Here is a 19464-nt window from a genome sequence, read left to right as displayed (position 1 = left end):
TGCCCCTAGAAGTCAGCAACAGATTACATCAGATCCGCTTGAGACACTTCTGTACCCTAAAGTGCCCTATATCAGCTTTCAGATCTCTCTCCGCTACTCTATTCAGCCTCTGTGTTTCTCTCTTTTAGAAAACTGCTTGTCTGTCATTTCTTTATAATGACCACACATACATCTTTAGTTGTTGAGCAGAAAAGAGTCACTCTGGCCTTCCCCCATTTGGAGATGCCTCTGAAGAACTTTCAACCATTAATACCTCTCCACTCCCTCAGTTGAGGGACATCTGGCCATTGGCGCACCTTACAAATAATGAACTCAGGCCTGCAAGGGAGAGGATCAAGCACACTCTCAAACCCAAAGGTTGGAAAAATTTCCATCCTTTCTTCCTCTTCCTCCTCTCAGCCAGTAAGCATTCCTCTGTCAGATAACAGGCACTCTGACCAGTTTTCGCCTTAGGACAAAACCAAAGTTTGCACAATAATCAGACTCAAGTTCTTAGCAATGCAGTATAATAAACTTGGAATTACTTTTATCTCTCCAGCATTGCTGTGGGATAGCAACATCTCCTCTCCTCTCCCCTCAACATTCTAGTTCTCATTTGGTTATTGTGGCTGTTCCCTCACCCATCATATCATCTCTCCAACTGCTGGTGACTGGGTGGCCTGTTATCTAGTTATTTGCTCCTTACTCTCTTCCCCCTAGGACTGCAGGTCTTCTTACTCCACCCAAGGATAGAGTGGGAGGAGCCTGCTGAGCTGCTGAGCAATTGTACTTGAATCTTCAGCTGGGTACAATATTCCTTTTTGCTAGCCAAGGGAATATCATTGATCTGTAGTTTCCTTGCCAGATCCAGACTTGCCAGGATCTGCTAAACTATTAGCACAGGGCTCAACAATTCCCAGGCACCAGCTCACTATAGCACTTGGAAATGTAAGCATGACACCTGAGCCAGGTGATGGACCAACACGACCAATAAGAGTGAGCAAGCAAAGGGGGGCAGGTTGGGTGGAGCAAACAAAAGGGGGCAGGTTGTAGAAATAAATAAATAAATAAATAAATAATGGTCTTCCCTCTATGGCATCCGTGTGTTCACATGCTCACACCTTTTTTTAATACCTGCTCAGTTAATTTTAGATCCCACTCAGGTTGAATCTGGAAGGTCCCACTCTAAATGGATGTGCGTTCACCTCCTTGATACTGCTGCCCAGAACAAAAGTCGTTCCGCACACAGATGAGAGAGAACACTGGTAGAGATGGGTGGAGAGCCTGTCTTGTAGTAGTGAGAATGAAGTGTCCCCTTTGCTAAATGAGGTTCTTCTTGGTTTGCATTTGAATGGGTGAATACATGTGAGCCCTGTCTGCTGTAAGATATTCCTAGAAGCAAGGGATGGGCCTGTAGCTCAGGGGTAGAATATCTGCTTGCATTCAGAAGGTCCCAGGTTCAATTCCTGGCATCTCCAGGTAGGGCTGAGAAAGACTTCTGTCTGAAACCTTGGAGAGCTGCTGCTAGTCATTGTAGACAATTCTAAGCTAGGTTGACCAATGGTCTGACTTGGTATAAGGCAGCTTCCTATGGACTTAACCAGGAGGAAGAGTGAGCAAGCAAGGCAGGGGCAGATTGTTCCCTCCTCTTCCTGATCACATCTGTCTGGCTCAGGCAGGTGATGGGCTGTCACAATCAGGAGGAGAAGGGAACAACCCTCCCTCCCTGGCCTTGCTTGCTCGCTCACGTCCTCTGGTCACGTGCATTCAATGCCTGCCTAAGCCAGACAGACACAACCAGGAAGAGAAGAGAGTAAGCAAGACGGTAAGTCCACACACACCCCATGGAGCAGAGGGCATTGCTGGAGGTGAGCAGTGAGCCCACCCCCCACATTGAGCAGAAGGCAGTCTGGCTTCTCCGTATTTGGGCTGGCTCCTAGTGCCAAAGAAGATTTGTACAGGCCTGCATTAGCATCTTGTTGGCTCTCTATATTTGCAAAACAACCAAAACAAAAAAGAGAAGTTGGACAAAAGAAGCCAGTAAAAAGGTGGGGGCTGGCCAGAAGGTCAAGATCAGGCAATCAGATCTAACATCAACCATTATGTATGTATTCTAATTAGAACAGGTGGAATAATTCCTCTAGTGGCACAGCAGCTTCATCAAGAAAACATTGTGAGGATAGTACAACAAGCTCTCTCTGCCAGTGGAGTTTCTGGGAATGAACTCTCAGCTATTGCAACAAGTGTACAGCCAGGACTTGCTTTAAGCCTTGGAGTTGGGCTGAACTATAGTTTGGAACTGGTGGAGAAGTACAAGAAGCCTTTCATCCCCATCCATCATATGGAAGCACATGCGCTTACAGCTAGGTTGACCAACCAAGTTGAGTTTCCATTCCTAGTTCTCTTGCTCTCTGGGGGTCACTGTATACTGGCAGTCGCACAAAGTGTTTCCGAATTTCTTCTCCTTGGACAAACACTGGACATTGCACCGGGGGACATGCTAGATAAGGTAATTTTTTTTAAATCACCTTATTAACTTTTCAGGTGTACTGTATTTTTGAATTATTTATAGCACACATGTTTTTCTCCTTATAAGCCCAAGTAAAGAATGGTATTGGAAGACTAGGCTACTCTTGCGTCAATACTTCCTTTGATTTTCTAGTATGTATTTCTGTCTAGCTACACAGTATTTTGTGGCAAGTTGATTAGTTAGAGAGATGTATATCATAACCATCTCTTGGTCGTGCCAGAGCATGGAAGTCCACTGGTTCTCCTCCCTCTGCTGCCTAACTCTGCAAGAAAAGATGGGATGGGGGAGAGAGCCCTTTCACTCACCTTTCTGTTTATTCTGGCTGCTATTACATGATGCTTAAAGAGAATGACTTGGTCAAGTACTTCTCAGCAGGGTCCCAATTCAGGTTACCCAGCAGTAACTTGAATGGAAGGGTGTGTGCAAGACTGCCCACCCCATAGCTGATCATAAGGCTGTTGTCACCACAAGGCAAGCAAGGGATATAGGGCCTGTTCTCGAAGCCCCATTTCTTTCTTGCCCCAAGGCAGTAGCTTGAATGACAGGCTGAAATTCAGAGAAGACCATTCTGCCTCCACTCTGATCCTAATTTATCTTTTGTTGATAATTGGGCCTTGGACCAAACAAATAAATGAACACACTAAGTTTGAGTGAATTTTTTTAATGCATGTAGTGGTGCTGTACTCTAGCGGTACATCCAGTTAAGTTGTCACGTGGTTAAATCTCATTCCTCACAATGCTGAATTAATATAAACCTCATTCAGTACAAAGGAGGTTGTGCTGATAGATTATATAGCTTTATTAAATTTCAGATGTAGGCATAGTCTTTATTTCAGTCTTTGACCAGCATAAATTTCAGATGTATAAATCCCATACATATTCATGTTGGCAGAGAGACATGCAGGTATGCTTTCATCTTTCTCATACACAAAGGACGGTACCATCTTTGAACAAGTTCCTCCATCCTAAGTGAGAAGTTCCTTTCTCACTCAGGCACATGTGCAAACATTATTATTAATTTTATGTGCATAATTTATCCTCCTTTCCCAATTATAGCAGATACATCAAAGGGACGCCCAATTAAAACATAAAACATGTGCACATAAAACATTTTATTTAAAAATCCACAAAGTAAAATATCCGTTGGACAGCTTAATGAGAGCGTCTGTGAAAGAAGAAATGTTTTACCTTGTCTCTGAAATATAAATGAGGGGTTCTGCTGGAGCTCTCCAGGAAGGACATTCCAGAGCTGGGGCAGCACTACCATGGTATATGCCATAGGGCTTCTCCCACAGACCTCAGTATATGTGTGCACACTCACACTTGCTCTCTCTCCAGCTGCAGCAAGATTCTCACAGGTGGCTTTAATGCCTACCTCACCAATTGGCTCACTGATGGTGATACAGAGGGTGGGTCACATGATCACCAGGAACCAGAGATTGCCGGCAAGTGTGTGCTTCTGGCAGGGGTGTTGTCTGAATTCACTAACCTCCAGCTGGCAGCTAGTAATGTGCCCGGACCGGTCCGGAGGCCATTCTAAAGGCCTCTGGAACGGTCTGGACCTGGGCAGTTCGGGCGATTCGGGTGGGGGGTTGCTTTAAGAGCAGGAGGAGGGCTTACTTACCCCTCCCGCCGCTTTCCCCCTCCGTCGCCTGTAGGTTTTCTAGTAATTGGGGTGGCAGGATCCCCTTGCCGCCCCTTCCCCTTGAAAAGGCTCCCAGATCCAGAAGTTTTCTGTGCGCACGTCGCCCATAGTTTCGTACGCGCGCAGAAGACTTCTGGTTGCCTTTTCAAGCGAAACGGGGGAAGGGGCGGCAGGGAGGTATCCTGCTGCCCCAATTACTAGAGAAACTATGGGCGACGTGCGCGCGCACAGAAGACTTCTGGGTCTAGGAGCCTTTTCAAGGGGAAGGGTGGCAGGGAGGTATCCTGCCGCCCCAATTACTAGAGAAACTACGGGCGATAGAGGGGGAAAGCAGAGGGAGGGGTAAGTAAGCCCTCCCCCCGCTCTTAAACAACCCCCCACCCCAGTACCGGACCGCAGTTCGGCGGTTCCGTGCACACTCCTACTGGCGGCTGGGCTTACTGACTTAAGCCCAATATTTGTAAGCTAGGGCTGAAGTTGACCTGAGAAAGTTGGGCTGAAGTCAGTAAGTCCAGCCGCCAACCAGAGGCTGGTAGGTTCAGATGACATGCCTGCATATGCTCACCAAGAACCTCTAGTTTCTGTCCTGCTGACTTCCGGGTGATTGTGCAAACCCACCAAGTGACTACTTACACTTGCTTGGTCAATTATTTGTGGTGAGAGTGGGTGTGATGGCTCTGCCCATTGCTCTGATTGCCTTCTCTTGTCACCAAATAACGGATTGATTGTGCTAGTGCAACACATTTGACAATCAGCTCTATAGTGAAAGGAAGTAGCTCTCCTCTCTCTTTCATATGCCCTCCCACCATGTTATCTCACCGGTGATTCTGCAAGGAATTTCCTGTCTGCTTTAATTTGTTAGTGAGAAGGATGGCCCTTCAAGGAAAGGCGAAATATCACCTCATTACCATTGATGCCATAAAATCATCAGTCTATGCTGCTGTGGGACCTGCTGCCCCCACCTTTTCTTTTCTTTTTCTCCCCCCCCCCCCCCCCGGACAGCTTTCTAGTAAGGAAATACAGGTGGCTGCATTTTTTTATTCTCCTTGCTGTTGATTTCTTGTGTGACTGTGGGCCTCTTGTTTTGGCAGTACATTAAGGATAGTGGTCACTAAGGGATATATGTTAGGCCAGCTATGGAGCCCTGTCAGTTGCAAACATGTATAAAGGGGTCAGCAGGCCACTGACACTTGGCCACATGACCTTTTGAGCCTTTCTTTCAGGCCCCCTTTTCACACACACGAAAGCTGCATGGGAGGTTCTATCTCACGTGACTGTGATGTACATGTGAATACCAGAAATGCATGGGCAGGGCCCATTGTGTGCAGTTTTCTCACTTGATCAGCATCCTGCATAATAAGCCATAATAACAGTAAAATGGTAAAGGTCCACAGCTGGCCATGCCCACTCAGTTGCAGTATTCAGACATAAAACAGCACAGCTATATGGGATAGTACCATGTAGCTGGGTGAGTGGGTGCACCTTTGTACCTCTGATTTCATCTGTTGAAGCACAGAGTCAAGTGTATTCCTAGTGCCAAAGGAACTGTTATATTTTGCCATACCAACAAGAATGTCTTTGGCATGTCTCTGAATTATAAAGCCACTAGTTATCACACTTTTCTGGCTACTCTCTTTTTAAAAATTGCATCTCTTTAAGTTTCTGTTTTTGCTTTTTTAGGTAGCCAGGCGACTTTATTTACAGAAATATCCAGAGTGCTCTGGTCTGAGTGGTGGAAAAGCAATAGAGCACTTGGCCCGGCAGGGAAATATGCTGCGGTATGAATTCAAAGTTCCCATGGAGCGACATAAAAATTGCAACTTCTCCTTTGCTGGACTTCAAACTCAAGTCACTAGAATGATTGCAAAAAAAGAACGGGAAGAAGGTATTTCTCCCAAGCAGGACTACCGGTATTAGAAATTGTGCATGTGGTCTGCACATATGATTGGCAAATCAATTTGATCATAATTTCTTTAGGCCTTCAGGAAGGTCAACTCCTGTCCTGTATCTCAGACCTTGCTGCGGCCGTCCAGTACACAGTAGCTGCTCACATTGCTAAGCGAACACACCGGGCCATTCTTTTCTGCATAAGAAAGGGTATCTTACCACACAATAAGGCGACTCTGGTGAGTGTGTATGTGTGCATGTTTTGTGTGTGTTTTGCATGGTACCTTCTCTAAAATCCTAGAAGCTTTTTGGTTTGATTTAGTTTTGTTTTAAACTACTTGCATTTCTAGGTACAGGTAGTGATGACCTTGAGAAGAGACAGACACCAGCAAGAATACCAAGCTAATTATATGAAAAGAATAGTAGGGCAGGCTTCTGCATGTTCACACAGAAGCAAGTCCTACTATGTTCAGTGTAATGAATCTTACTTCTTGTTAACTGTGTACAGTATAGGATTGCAGTCTAAATCAAAGGCTATGACTTGTTTGGGGAAAGTCAGTGTGCAATGAGCAGTGCCTGCCATCCCACTCTGAAATCTGCCTTGTCTCCGTGAAGGCCCAGTAATGCATGATCCTTATCGATCAAGATTGGGAGGAGACAGATTGCGTGTTTCAGGCCTATGCACATAGGCATTTTAATCGGATGTGGCCAACATGTGAAGGGGAAGTAAATCAGGGAGGTTGGGCCACCTCTACTTCCTGTCCACCGCATCTGCTTATCCTCTAATAAGAGTTACAAACAAACTGTACTTTGAAACATTCAAAGAAAGCTGTTAAATGCTTGTTTTCAGAAAGATAAGACTGGCATTTTTTAGCCTGCTTTCCAGTAGGCTTATGAGATCACCCAGGTGTGTGTGTGTGTGTGTGTGTGTGTGTGTGTGTGTGTGTGTGTGTGTGATCGTCCCATCAGCTTCGCAACACCTGGATCAATATGAACCAAATCAAGTAGAGTTGTAGGGAAACCTCAGTGGCATAGTTTATGATGATGTCATCCACCCCAGTTCAAGATGGTGAACACATAAACATTTGAGGCACAAGTGGACTAACTTGTGAACCGCCTCACCTATTTGAACCAAATGTGCTACAACTGTAGGGGCACATGTGAAAACCTCAGTGGCATAGTTTGTGATGATGTCATCCACCCTGAATCAAGGTGGTGGACACGTGAACATTTCGGATGCAAGAGATCTAACTCGATTTGAACCAAATTTAGTCCAGTTCTAGAGAAAATGAAAGAAGGCAGAGTAGTTCTTACTAGAACAACTTGTTAAACTTGCAGCCAACCAACTCTTATTACTGTAAGAGAATTACAGTTTCTTGCTAACAATTCTGTGTCAGACCGCGGAACGTGTCAACCAGTGCTTCCTATATATTTTAGGAAAGATTAATAATCTTCAATAGTCACCAAAATGAATCTTTAAAGGTTAAAGGATTTTCTAGCCACTGCATACTAAGAAATGAACAGGGGGAAAGTTCCATATTAGCAGTTATAAAGTTATCATTTTCTGATCCTTGACTCTTCAATTTCATAAGACATACCACTGTTCTTCAAAAAACATTTTCTATCAAAATCTAAAATTAAAGAAGATCTTAGTGGGTCTAAATGCTGTCTAGGACAGCAGAATAAAAAATGTTTAATATTTCTTATTAAAGAGTCACTGCTTGACTTTTAAGGGCATGAACATGCTATTGTCCTCTCTGGCATATTTGGAATTTACTTTGGACATCACACTCCAAAGTATATTGTGCCAAAAAGCATCCAGTCTGTTTCTCATTCACTAGGATGATGTAATTACAACACAACAGTTTCAGAACAGTCATTTGAATATATTTTCATAGCACTAAACAGTATTACCTCGTAAAGTTCCAAACCTTACATCTTGGAATTTTAAAATGGGTTTTAGATTTGACTTATTAGGCGCTATCTGTACATGGTAAAATGTGAGTTTGATAAAATAAACAGCATTTAGAGAATTGTAACTGACTACCTATGAGATGATGCATACTGACTTTTAAATCTGCGCTGATGTGGGAGAAGTATTACCAGATCCACCTAAAAAGGCAAAATAGAATTTTTAAGCTTGACAATATCTACCCATTTTAGAATAACTATGTTAATGTGTCTGTCCTGACGGAAGTACTGTGGTGTTGTAAAAGGGAAGAGCTTATCTAAACGATCTGTTTGAAGCAGAAAAGTTCCTTAGTCAAGCATTATGCTGGAGCACTTATTTAGCATCAGCTTGTGTTATTGCATAAAAACAATTTAATCTTTTGGTGTCATGATACTCGAGGGATGGTTTTCATATAGTACAGTTTCTCCTCTGTGCTATTGTGCACAGCAAGATACAGCTCTTTAGCTGACACCAGAGTTCCTCTAACTTTCAGCATTGGTTTCAGGTGGCATCAGGAGGCGTTGCAAGTAACCAGTTTATCCGCAAAACTCTGCAGATTGTGACAGATGCCACTGACTTTACCTTATTTTGTCCACCTCCCAGACTCTGTACCGACAATGGCGTTATGATTGCATGGTAAGCAAGGGTTATTTTCTATTTTGAATGAGCTACACAATTATGGAGCAGCATGGTAAACTTGAAAACACATGCTTTCTGTGTAGACATGTCATGGGAAGCTGCCATCAACAGACTTGCATTTCTCCCATGAGATCATATACATAGTGGGTGCATTCAGTTCTTACATGGAAGTGAGGAATGTCTAGACAGTTCATCACATGTAAATGCGTCCTGTAGCAGCATTTTTCTCCAGAGATAAAACTGCCTGTTACAAATTCCCCCAAATATCAGGGGAACCAAGAACTATACTTTGAATGGAGAAGGAGGAGGCCTCATGATCATATTCATTCTGCACCATTTCCAATTAAGGGATATTAAGTGGAAAGTTGAGCTGAAAGTAATTGCCTGTAGGATGGAGACTCACTACTGAGCCACTAGGGATGTGCACAACATTTTGACGTCAAAATGTTTTGACCCCAAACAGGCTGTTTTGAGCTCGAAACGCAACACCCTTTAAATAAAAGGCCTGTTTCAAGCTTGGAGCAGAACAACCCCATTTTGACACTTCGAGCCCCATTTTGGAGGCCTGTTTTTCTTTTTTTCTGGCAAGGTTCCAATTCGCTTGCAATCTCCCTGCTAATTGGTTGGCTTGTTATCATACAAATCAAGTGTTGTCATGGGCAACTATGCCCCCATTAGCTGGGGGGAGGGAGGGGGAACATAAAAGGAGGGAATTTCAAAATGTATTCAAAGGGACTGGGAGGCAGAGAGAGCGCTTATACTATGTCGCTCTTGAAGAAGAGGATACATCAGGAGAGGAGGAAAGAAGGTTTGATTTTGTGGTTTTCTTTTTTCAGCGCTGAGTATAATAAGCTATACTATTGCTGCTATAACTGTCTGGTTTTGCTGGATCTCAGATTGACAAAGGCAGAACTTGGGTGCCTGCCTTCCTTGAGTTGTGGTTTGGTTTGTTTTTGAGATAGTGTGTGACGAGAAATGGACAGTGACAGCTGTATGTGTGTGTTTGTGTGTGTAATATTTCTTGGTGATTGCTGTGATGAGCTCCATGTCTGGCCTTGAGACTAACTTGTGCTTCACTCACTGCTCTAGTCTGCTCTGCACTTTGCATTGCATGGGATCCTATAGGGACTATGTGGGGTTTGTGAAAAGGTTAAAAAAAATGTTTAAAATTGCCTGCTTGTCCATTTCTTTTGTGGGTTGGGTGGTAGGTAGCACCCATTGTCCTATCACACAACCCACTTTCATGTCCCTTGGAGCTACCCATGGAGAAAAATTGGTGTTTAGAGTTTCCCCATTGTTCTCTATGGCCGAAACACTTGAAACATTTTGAGTTTGTTCCATCGAAACAGCCGGGGTTGGCCTCTGTTTCAACGAAGCTTCAGTTTCAGCCATCTGCATTTCATTTTGAGCTCGAAACGGAATGCAAAATCAGTTTCGTGCACATCCCTATGAGCTACATCAACAAGACCTGTATTATTTTGCAGAAATGAAATTGTGTATTATTTTTGTTTCACACCAATGTTATCTTTGTAGGAATGGCATCGAAAGGCTTCGTGCAGGATTGGGAATTTTATATAGTACAGAAGGCATAAGATACGAACCCAAGTAAGCAGTATAAGTACTTTGTTTTTCTCTCTCCATTATACAAAATGTGTCCTGTTATCTCTGAGAAAAATCTGAAAATAAGAAGGCAGTATCCACTGAGAACCTGTAACTCTAGGAGAACGTTGGTGGTGGTCTTCAGTGTCAAGCATGACTCTCTGCCCTTCCCCTGTGTCCACCATATCCTCTTTCACACCTCTCAATTCTCACATGACATAAAATGTTCCACATCATGTCAAATCCTGCCTTTAGAAACTCCTAGCAGCATGTCATATAATCAGAAAATAAGCAAATTAAGTACATTTTTGCATAATTTTGTGTGAAGAAAGTTGGACTTATTGGCAACAAATATGCTTTCCTGGCCCATTTTATATAGATACATTGAAACACTCTTCCTTTCGCTAGTACCTTTTGTCCTTCAAGAGACTCAAAATTATAAGAGATACGGGAAATATAATTTCATAACCATAGAAAAAAACAATGGTGCACATACTATAAAAGCACCTACCAACTGGGGCTTGGTGAAGTAGCAAGGTTAGGAGTCTGAATACTCAGTAGAGATTTTTAAAATTCTGTTGAAAAAGCATCACAAGATCCCAACTACACCAGGAGTTTTATAGACTTAGAAAGATTCTTTTAAATTGTAAATGAACAGCATGGATTTATAATAAAGACGTCATATTTCATCAGTTTTTTGTACCACATCAGTTTTCTATGGACAGCATTGATTGCCACAGCAGTGCTAACCCTTTGTACTGCAGATGAGATATCATTTTTTCCACTATACAGTCATCTGGGTATAGAGGTGCACAGGATTGCTAATATATGGTTGGACTTGGAGGCTTGCAAACTGGACCATTTCAATGTATGAAGAGAGAGTGGAGGAAGTGCCTTCCAAACATACTAGCCTTCCCCCACCCCCTGCTCTTTTGCTGTAGCTTGTCAGCCCAGCCCAGCTGCTTGCTTTAGACCCAACTGTGATTCTTAACTTGGAATGAGAGACTGCAGTATTTTCCTAAGGACCAAATTCATATTGGATTGTCATCAGAATCTGAGTGTTGTACTGTTTAGTTCTCAATGCCCTTTTCTGGGGTTTTAGCCATGCAACTGACAGTTCAGTAACAATTTGTTGTGTCCAGTTGCCTGTGACCTTGTTGACAGTGACTGGCTTGTTGACAGGCAAACTTCTGCATTCAGAGCCATTTCAAACATTCAGAAAAGGTACATGGTACAGTCCTTGCAGCTGGGACTCTACCACTTATATTGTGGATGGGGAGTCACATTTTTGACCACTTCCACTCTGTGCTAGCAGTGTGCCCGAACCGGTCCGGCGGCCATTCCAAAGAATGGCCGAACTGCCGGACTGGTCCGGCCCTGCCTGGTTCGGGTCCGGGTGGGGGGTATGCCTTTAAGGGCGGGAGGGCTTGCTTAGCCCTCCCGCCTCCTTGCCCCCGCCAGCGCCCGTATTAAACAGTATAGGGGCGCTGGAAACCAGCCACCCCCGCCGCCGCCGCAGCGAAATAACCCCCAAAGTCAGCCAGCCAGCCGGCGGTCGGAGGCCCGGTCTACTCAGCGATCGGAGGCCCGGTCTACCCGTCCCTTTCCCGCCGGGTAGACCGGGCCTCCGGAGAACGGCGTGCTTTGCGGTGCGCGCATGCGCGCGCGCGCAAGCCACCATTCTTCAGGAGGCCTTCCGAACAAGAGGAGCTCTGTGCCGGAGCTCCTCTCGTTTTTTATCCAGTGTGCGAGCGGGTGAGCGAGCGGGTGGGTGGGAGGGCAGCTAGCTGGGAGGGAGGGAGGGAGGGAGGGCTGGCTGGCTGGCTGACTTTGGGGGATATTTCGCGGCGGGGGGGGCGGCTGGTTTCCAGCGCCCCTATACTGTTCAATACGGGCGCTGGCGGGGGCAAGGAGGCGGGAGGACTAAGCAAGCCCTCCCCGCCCTAGAAACAAGGCCCCCCTTCGGTGCCGGTCCGGACTTCTCCGGACCGTGCACATCACTACTCTGTGCCTCTGGAAAACTAACATGAGGAGGAGAGGTTCTATCTGTAGCAAGAGGGGGAGAAGCCATACGGATGCTTGGCTTGTGGGAAAACATTCCAGTGTGGGTTCTTTTATCTCCTTTGGGCTGCTTATGCTGTCTTATGTTTGAACTCTTGTAGAAGAGGAGTTATCTGGTATTCAGTTTTAGTTTATTTGTTTTTCCTTTTTAAACTCTGCTCTTCTGTTTGTGGTTTGCCTCCCGGAGGAGTTATGCACTTAATCAGCCGGAGCACTGTTGATTAGTTGGCTGGCTGATTGATTGCTTAGTTTTTGTTTTCTCTTGGATAATTTCCTTTTTACTAAAGGGCAATAGATTATTTTCTGTTGAAAACTTTTGAGATAACTTAAACAATGGGCCAAAAAAAAAAAAAAAGCAGCGTACCAGCCTCAAAGTGCAAGGACGGGTGAAAACTTTGAAGCAAACACGTTTGGATACATTTATGGCAACGAAGGATAGCAAGACATCAAAAGAGCCTGTAAGTTTGAATTACTCCATTTCTACATCGAATAGATTTGCACTCTTAGAGCAACAAGAGCTTGAGCTAATTGAAGCAGCAACAGTTATTAAAGGAAGACAGTTGCAGGGGGATAATACCTTGGTAAATGATAAAGTGCCTTTAATGAATCTATCTCCTGCATCAGTTGGAGGACTGGATCCAGGCAAGTGCCCCAGGTTATCGGTAGATTTCATCAAAGATCAATGTTTATTAACAGCTTGGACTGTTCTTGCAATATTTGAAAACTTAAACTCAGTTAGTTGAAGGTTGATTGTCTTATGACTTCAGTTGATGCCCTTGTGCAAAAGCATCCATCTAGTATAGCTAGCTTTATCACAAAGACTTATGTGAACAGAAATGCTGCAGGCATGGGGAGTGACTGGCAAAACGTCTGATATCAGAATTTTTCAGACTAAACTGGTTGCACTTGGGATAATTATTAATAAATACAATGTGGGAAGGTGCTGGTCCACTTGGATGGCTATTAAATTCTCTTTAGATCAATTACTTTGTTGTCATCCTCAGAGTGTTGATATCTTAGCTATCAAATGGTTCCCCTCTTCCCCCAAATGCAAAAGAATTCTATTAACTTTTAGCCAATCTGCTGTTCCTCTGATGCTTTTCAAAATGAGAGCTTTACTGGCTGGCTATGAAATCTTCTCTGCCCATCTATTTAAAAACAAATTCTATCTACCCATTACTATAGTTAAGGGTTAATGAATTTGCATAACATTGATAAGCCTACTGTGGAAAACGTACTCCCCCAACTGCTGAGATAGTTTCACGTTAACAAGGCATTTCAGTTCTGGACAGTCTTCAAGAGGATATTCTAACCTTCTCTTCAGACAATTTGGCAAAGGAGATGCAGCAGGGAATAAATGAAATCAGTTAAAATTTGCTTAATCTCAAACAGGCTTTGTCCTCAGTTCAAACAATTGTAAGCCCTCTTGAAAAAGTTGGTCAACACCAAGCTGAGTGTCAGTTATTTGATAACTCAGTAATTTCAACTCCTGGCAAAACAGAGGTTGCAAGGAAACATGATCAGTTTGCTTTAACCAATGTCTCCCTAGAAAAGGAATAATAGAGCTTTTGAACTCTGGATTTATACAGATGGACCCTCTTACTGTGAACGTTCTGTTATCCTAGAGGATGTGTCAGCTAACGAACAGTTAAATGTGGCGGAGGATTTTCTGAAACCTGCTGAGCTTGTGGAGAGGAGCTCTATGCATGAAACAGAGTCACTGATGAATTTACAAATGAGTCAAATGAGCCAGGAGACAAAAGATGTGGATGGGCTTGATGAAGAAGTTCACAGCTTTACAGCATTGCAATTGGAGCATCCCAAGACACAGACTGGGAAGCCCATAGTAGTAGTCTTGGCTTCTTACTCAAGAGATATTTCTAAGATATTCCCTGCAAATTCAAACCAACCCACAAGAATAGTTCCGGAGAGCACTCAGAGGTAGGGACATAGGAAGATGCCATATACTGAGTCAGACCATAGGTCCATCTAGCTCAGTATTGACTACCCAGACTGGCAGCTGCTTCTCCAGTGTTGCAGGCAGGAATCTCTCTCAGCCCTATCTTGGAGATGCCAGAGAGGGACATGGAACCTTCTGCTCTTCCCAGAGCGGCTCCATCCCTTAAGGGGAATATCTTACAGTGCTCACACAGCAAGTCTCCCATTCATATGCAACCAGGGTAGACCCTGCTTAGCTATGGGGACAAAGTCATGCTTGCTACCACAAGACTAGCTCTCCTCCAATGCAGACCCTATGGAACCAGTGGGAAATCAGCAATTCCCCTCTGAGCCTACTTCATCATTGGAAAAGCTGCTGGACCTTTTGGGGCCCCTTCCACCTCTGCCTGAACTTATAGAATCTTTGAAGAAGGATCAATTTAGTCCCAAGACGTTGCTCTCATCAGGACTCCAAATAACAGAGCAATCCTCCTCTGGATGTGTGCCCAACGGTGTCTGATAAAGGCTTCGAGCTCTACTAAGCTGGTTCAGCAATTAAATGATTTAATTCAGCAATTAAATCAAATAAATTGAATAAATAATAATAATAAATCTGCCTGAAGAGCAGGCTTCTGTCCCAGCCACTGCTGAATTACCTAAATGACAATAATCAGATCAGTGCAGACTCTCCCTCTGCACATGGAATGTAGCCAGTTTGGCATGTAAATTTGGAGATATCTCTTTTATAGAATACCTGTCTAAATTTGATGTTCTTTTCCTGCAGGAGACTTGGGCCACCGATAAGATTGGGGTGGATGGTTTTTATGTGCAACATGTCAATGCCTGGCCCAGCGAAAAGGGAGGTAGACCCAAAGGAGAACTAACCCTATTAATTGCAACAGGACTTTATGTGAAGATTACCCCCATGCCCTTTTATGCCCAGTGGGTGATTGAATTTTTACTGCAATTTAATCACGTTCAGTTAGTTCTGATTAATAAATACTTAACCCCTTTTTGTAAGCATTCCCTGGTAAGGCAGCAGTGGCAAGCCTAGGTAAATATCCAGAAGAATGCATTGAGGTCAACCCCCTAGCTTATAGTCTACTGGGAGGTGATTTCAATGCAAGGATAGGGCAGAATGACATAGCTTTATATACCTACTAGTAGACATGAAGCCCGTTGGTTAACGGGCGCTAGTGGAGCTCTGCGCTCCAGACGTTCGCCGCCATTCCCTCTCCCGCCACCCCCCGGCGCCCGCGGCTCCGGCCGGGCCCGCCACCCACCGCGGCTCCGGCCTGGCCCACCGCTGCCCGGGCCCACCGCCGCATTGTTTTGTCGGCCGCCTCATTCGGCGGCCATCCTGGGCGGCCAGAAGCGGCCGCCCCGAAGAAGCCGGGTAAGCGGCGGCACGGCCAGGCCTCGGCCATGGCTCTGCTGCCTCCTCGGCCGCGCTGCCTCCTCTGGCCGCCGGGTGCTGGCGGTCCTGCCAAGATGGCCGCCGGGTGCTGGCGGTCCTGCCTCCCTGGCTCCTTCTGGCCATGCGCTTCGCGCATGCCCAGAAGAGGCCAGGGAGGCACGGACACACGCTTGGTGTCCGTCCACGGACGGACACCAAGCCTTTTATTAGATAGGATTACCATTCTGTCCCAGCAGAAGATATGGGAGTCTCTCTCCTCTGCCCCCCAGCTGGCCAAGGATGGGAAATACAATTTTGCAGGCCTGTGTTTGGCCCAGTTGGCCAATTGGTTTGATCTGTGTATTCTAAATGGAACAATGAGTGGAGACCGCCCGGCATAATTTACCTACTGGTCTGGGTACAGGATGTCAACCATGGATTACTGGCTCACATCCCATAACCTGGTCGGTTGTGTTGTTCAAATGGAGGTTGATAGCGATCATCTCCCTTTTATTATAAGGACTAATCTGCCAGTTGGGACATCTCATTCTGAGGATAAATTCAGTTTCACTTTGGAAGTTATGGCTGGGGAAGTATGGATTAAGTGGGATGAGAGATGGGCTCAAGTTATGGACATTTTGTTAAACTCAGATGATATGATGGGACTTCATGATGAGTTAATAAGGAGAGAGATTGGAGTTGTATATGATCGTTTTGGGACACACATTCATATGATACAAGATCATCTTGTGCGGGAAAGAACTATAACTGCCAGCCAATGGGTAGGTCTAGAAGTTGGTACGACCAAGAGTGTGTAGCTGCCAAGAAGGAGCTAGTGGCAAACTATAAATTGTACCAACAAGACCCTCAACGTGCAACTCCCTCAACACTACTAGTCCGGGGGGGTGGGGGGGTGGAATATAAATCCTTGATTAAAGCTAAGAGAAAAGAGGCTCAAAGGCTGATTGCTTCAGTTAGAGAGGGGGAATTCCCCTCTCTTCTGGCGTATTACAGCTGGCTGCTCGAACCATTATCCCTCTCATTTGACTAGTCAGGTCCCTATGGAGACATGGGAATTGCACTTTAGAGTTCTCTATGTGGTTCAGGAGGAGGAACTAGTCCCAGTAGATTTTAAAAAATGATCCACTTCCTGAATGGCCACCTGTTTCAGTTGCTGAAGTTAAGAATTGATTCTTTAAAAGTTGGCAAGGCCTCGGACTGTGATTGTATCTCCTCTGAAATGATTAAGTTTAATGCAGATTGGTGGACCCCTGTCTTAGCAGCCCTTTTTACATGCATAGATCAAACTGGGCTCATACCTGAAGACTGGGGCATAGCCATAATAGTGCCCATATTTTTAAAAGGGGATAGATGTGATTCTGCCAATTATCACTCAGTTAGCTTGCTGAGTGTAGTGAGTGAGCTTTACTCGAGGTATTTAGATTGGAAGTTGCAAAACTAGATGGAGAATGAAGGTATTTGGGGTGATGAACAGGCTGGTTTTAGAACAGGGCATTCAACCATGGACCATGTCCTGGTATTACGCCATCTGATTGAGAAATATAGCAACAAACCTATGCCCTCCTCGTATGTGGCCTGTGTAGATTTTAAAGCAACCTTTGATTCAGTCTCAAGGATAAGCCTCTGGGGAAAACTCAGTGACACTTATATCGATAGGTGTTTACTTTTTTTCATACAGAAGCTCTATGAGAACACCAGTGTAAGAGTGAGATGTAACCCTCAAGGCTCACTTTCACATTTAATAACTAGGGTTCATTTTGCACCCTCCCTGTTCAATCTTTACATATATACCTTAGCTAATAATCTCTCCAATCCATCACTACATCCCCCACCTATTGTGGGTGCAGATAGGTTTCAATCTACCTGGACACGAGCACTATTGGGCAAATTATCATCACTTGGCCTTTCTAATGAATATTTGTCATTTCTAGATTACAGTCAAGCCAAGGAGATCCTCAAACAGAGGGTCTTGGACATTGAACATCAGAATGATTTAATCTCCATCTCGGAGACCATAAGAGGGGGCCTTGGTGTCTAACTGCGAACGTGCTAGCTATCTATTGTCCCTCTCTTTACTGAGCCATCACAGGATGTTTCTTAGAGCCTTAACATCAGCAGTTTTATCTGGAAGGTTTTTGAAAACCCCTCTGGCCGGTCAGTTTTGCCCCTGTGGATCAGGTCAGGTCGAATCTGTTCACTATGTGCTGTTGTTTTGTCCTTTTTATAATGGTAGCTGGTGCAGTCTTATTTCTCCCCTGCTATCATGTTTTCCCGGCCAGACTGCTGAATTTTACGCCACACTCCTGGCAGATAAGAAACCTTCTATCTCCTACAATGTTGCCAGATTTTGTGCAGTTGCTGTTAAGATCAGTCAACAGCTAATTTCCAGCCCTTCTTAGATGCTGCTACAAGAGGTTTCTATGTTGGTGTATTCTGTATAACAATTTTTATCTGAATGCAGTATCATCTGTTAGTATGTATAACTGATCAATGATCATAATAAAACCATCCATTCATTCATCCATCTGTAGCGAGATTATTGTTGTCCACTTGCACTTTTCTGCCAAGTTATTATTCTGTTTGCTTTTTTAGTAACTATTGCTCCAGGATTTGGAATTTAGGCCAGATGAGTCCCTTTTCTTTGAAAGAGATCATTGTTTTCCCAACATAGTTAAAATGGGCACACCCTTTGCATCAGAAAAGTTTGATGCTTTATAACCTACGCTATGCTCTGTATGTTATAAAGCATGATTAAATGCTCTATTAAATATACAGATCTCTAAATTTATTCCTACCCATTTAGGGGTCCAGTGAGAATGCCTGCTTGGTTCCCAAGAAAACTGGATAATAAGGGATGAAGGCATTAAGAGACTTAAATGTTTATTAATTAACTTAAATACAAGGAACAAGAGTAGGCCAGCAGTCAAAGCTTTTAATATGGAACACAATAATCAAAATACTTTTGCTTGAAATTAATAGACATAGATTCTGCAATAATATTATACAATAGCTGCATTGCCTTGAATAGGATAGTTTTAATTTATTTATTTTTTTAGGATAATGATATAAATAGCATGCTAAGTAATCATTGCCTAGGTATGAATTTATAAAACAGGCTAATTGTTTTGTATGCCTCTCAATTTATAATGTAACTATAGAGCCTTGTATGTTAAAAATGGGTAATAACTTTTCTTTTATTGCCATTTCATAGAGCTCCTCTTGGGACTGATATCTCGAAATTAGTCAAGGAAGCTTCTATCAACGTGCCAGCACTAAATCTGACAATCTGATGTTTGCCTTTTTTCAAATATTTGTGGAAATCACCATCCAACACCAAGGCTTCTCTTTTCTGAGAACTCAATGCCAGTTGTGTCCAGCTGCACCTCGTTTCTCATACAGTGTGTCATTGATCAAGTATTTCATGATGTGAGCATGTGATAGGAAGAAACTTGAGATCACTACATTTTATTTTATTTTAAAATATATTTATCTTGATTTTCTCCAGGAAAGATGCAAAATGGCTACAGTTCAAGTTTAAAATCACATACAATTTTTTTAAAAATTGATAAAAACAATAAGACAGATCAGGATAATCCCAAATGCAGTGTTATTTTGTTTTACTCTAATTGTTTTAAAGGTGACATAGACATCATCAGCTTTTCATCATTGTACATTTGACATGTATCCTTTTCACCCATTAAATAATGCCATTTTTCAAGGGGCTAATGGAAAGAACTTGTTCGAAAGCATAATGTGGGGTGAAATATTGGGTAGTATACATTTAAAAAGACAGACCAGAAAAAACAAAAACAAATAAA

General features: G+C 43.7%; 1 protein-coding gene across 6 annotated transcripts in view; it reads left to right on the top strand.

Annotated features, from left to right (window-relative positions):
- The window catches only part of OSGEPL1 (O-sialoglycoprotein endopeptidase like 1), a 38477-nt gene extending 19113 nt beyond the window's left edge, over nt 1-19364 (top strand). For all 6 annotated transcript variants that reach the window (XM_053273032.1, XM_053273051.1, XM_053273015.1 and 3 more), the window contains 6 exons: nt 2101-2488; nt 5835-6039; nt 6132-6280; nt 8498-8628; nt 10165-10236; nt 18858-19364. In XM_053273032.1, the coding sequence (XP_053129007.1) occupies nt 2101-2488; nt 5835-6039; nt 6132-6280; nt 8498-8628; nt 10165-10236; nt 18858-18936 (1024 nt within the window). In that variant the 3' untranslated portion in view covers nt 18937-19364. The remainder of the gene's footprint in view (nt 1-2100; nt 2489-5834; nt 6040-6131; nt 6281-8497; nt 8629-10164; nt 10237-18857) is intronic.
- Nucleotides 19365-19464: the final 100 nt, after the last annotated feature.

The sequence above is a fragment of the Hemicordylus capensis genome, chromosome 1, assembly GCF_027244095.1.
Source record: "Hemicordylus capensis ecotype Gifberg chromosome 1, rHemCap1.1.pri, whole genome shotgun sequence".
Classification (NCBI taxonomy): domain Eukaryota; kingdom Metazoa; phylum Chordata; class Lepidosauria; order Squamata; family Cordylidae; genus Hemicordylus; species Hemicordylus capensis.
The sequence above is the reverse complement of the archived record's forward strand: the minus strand, read 5'-3'. Positions and strand labels throughout refer to the sequence as shown.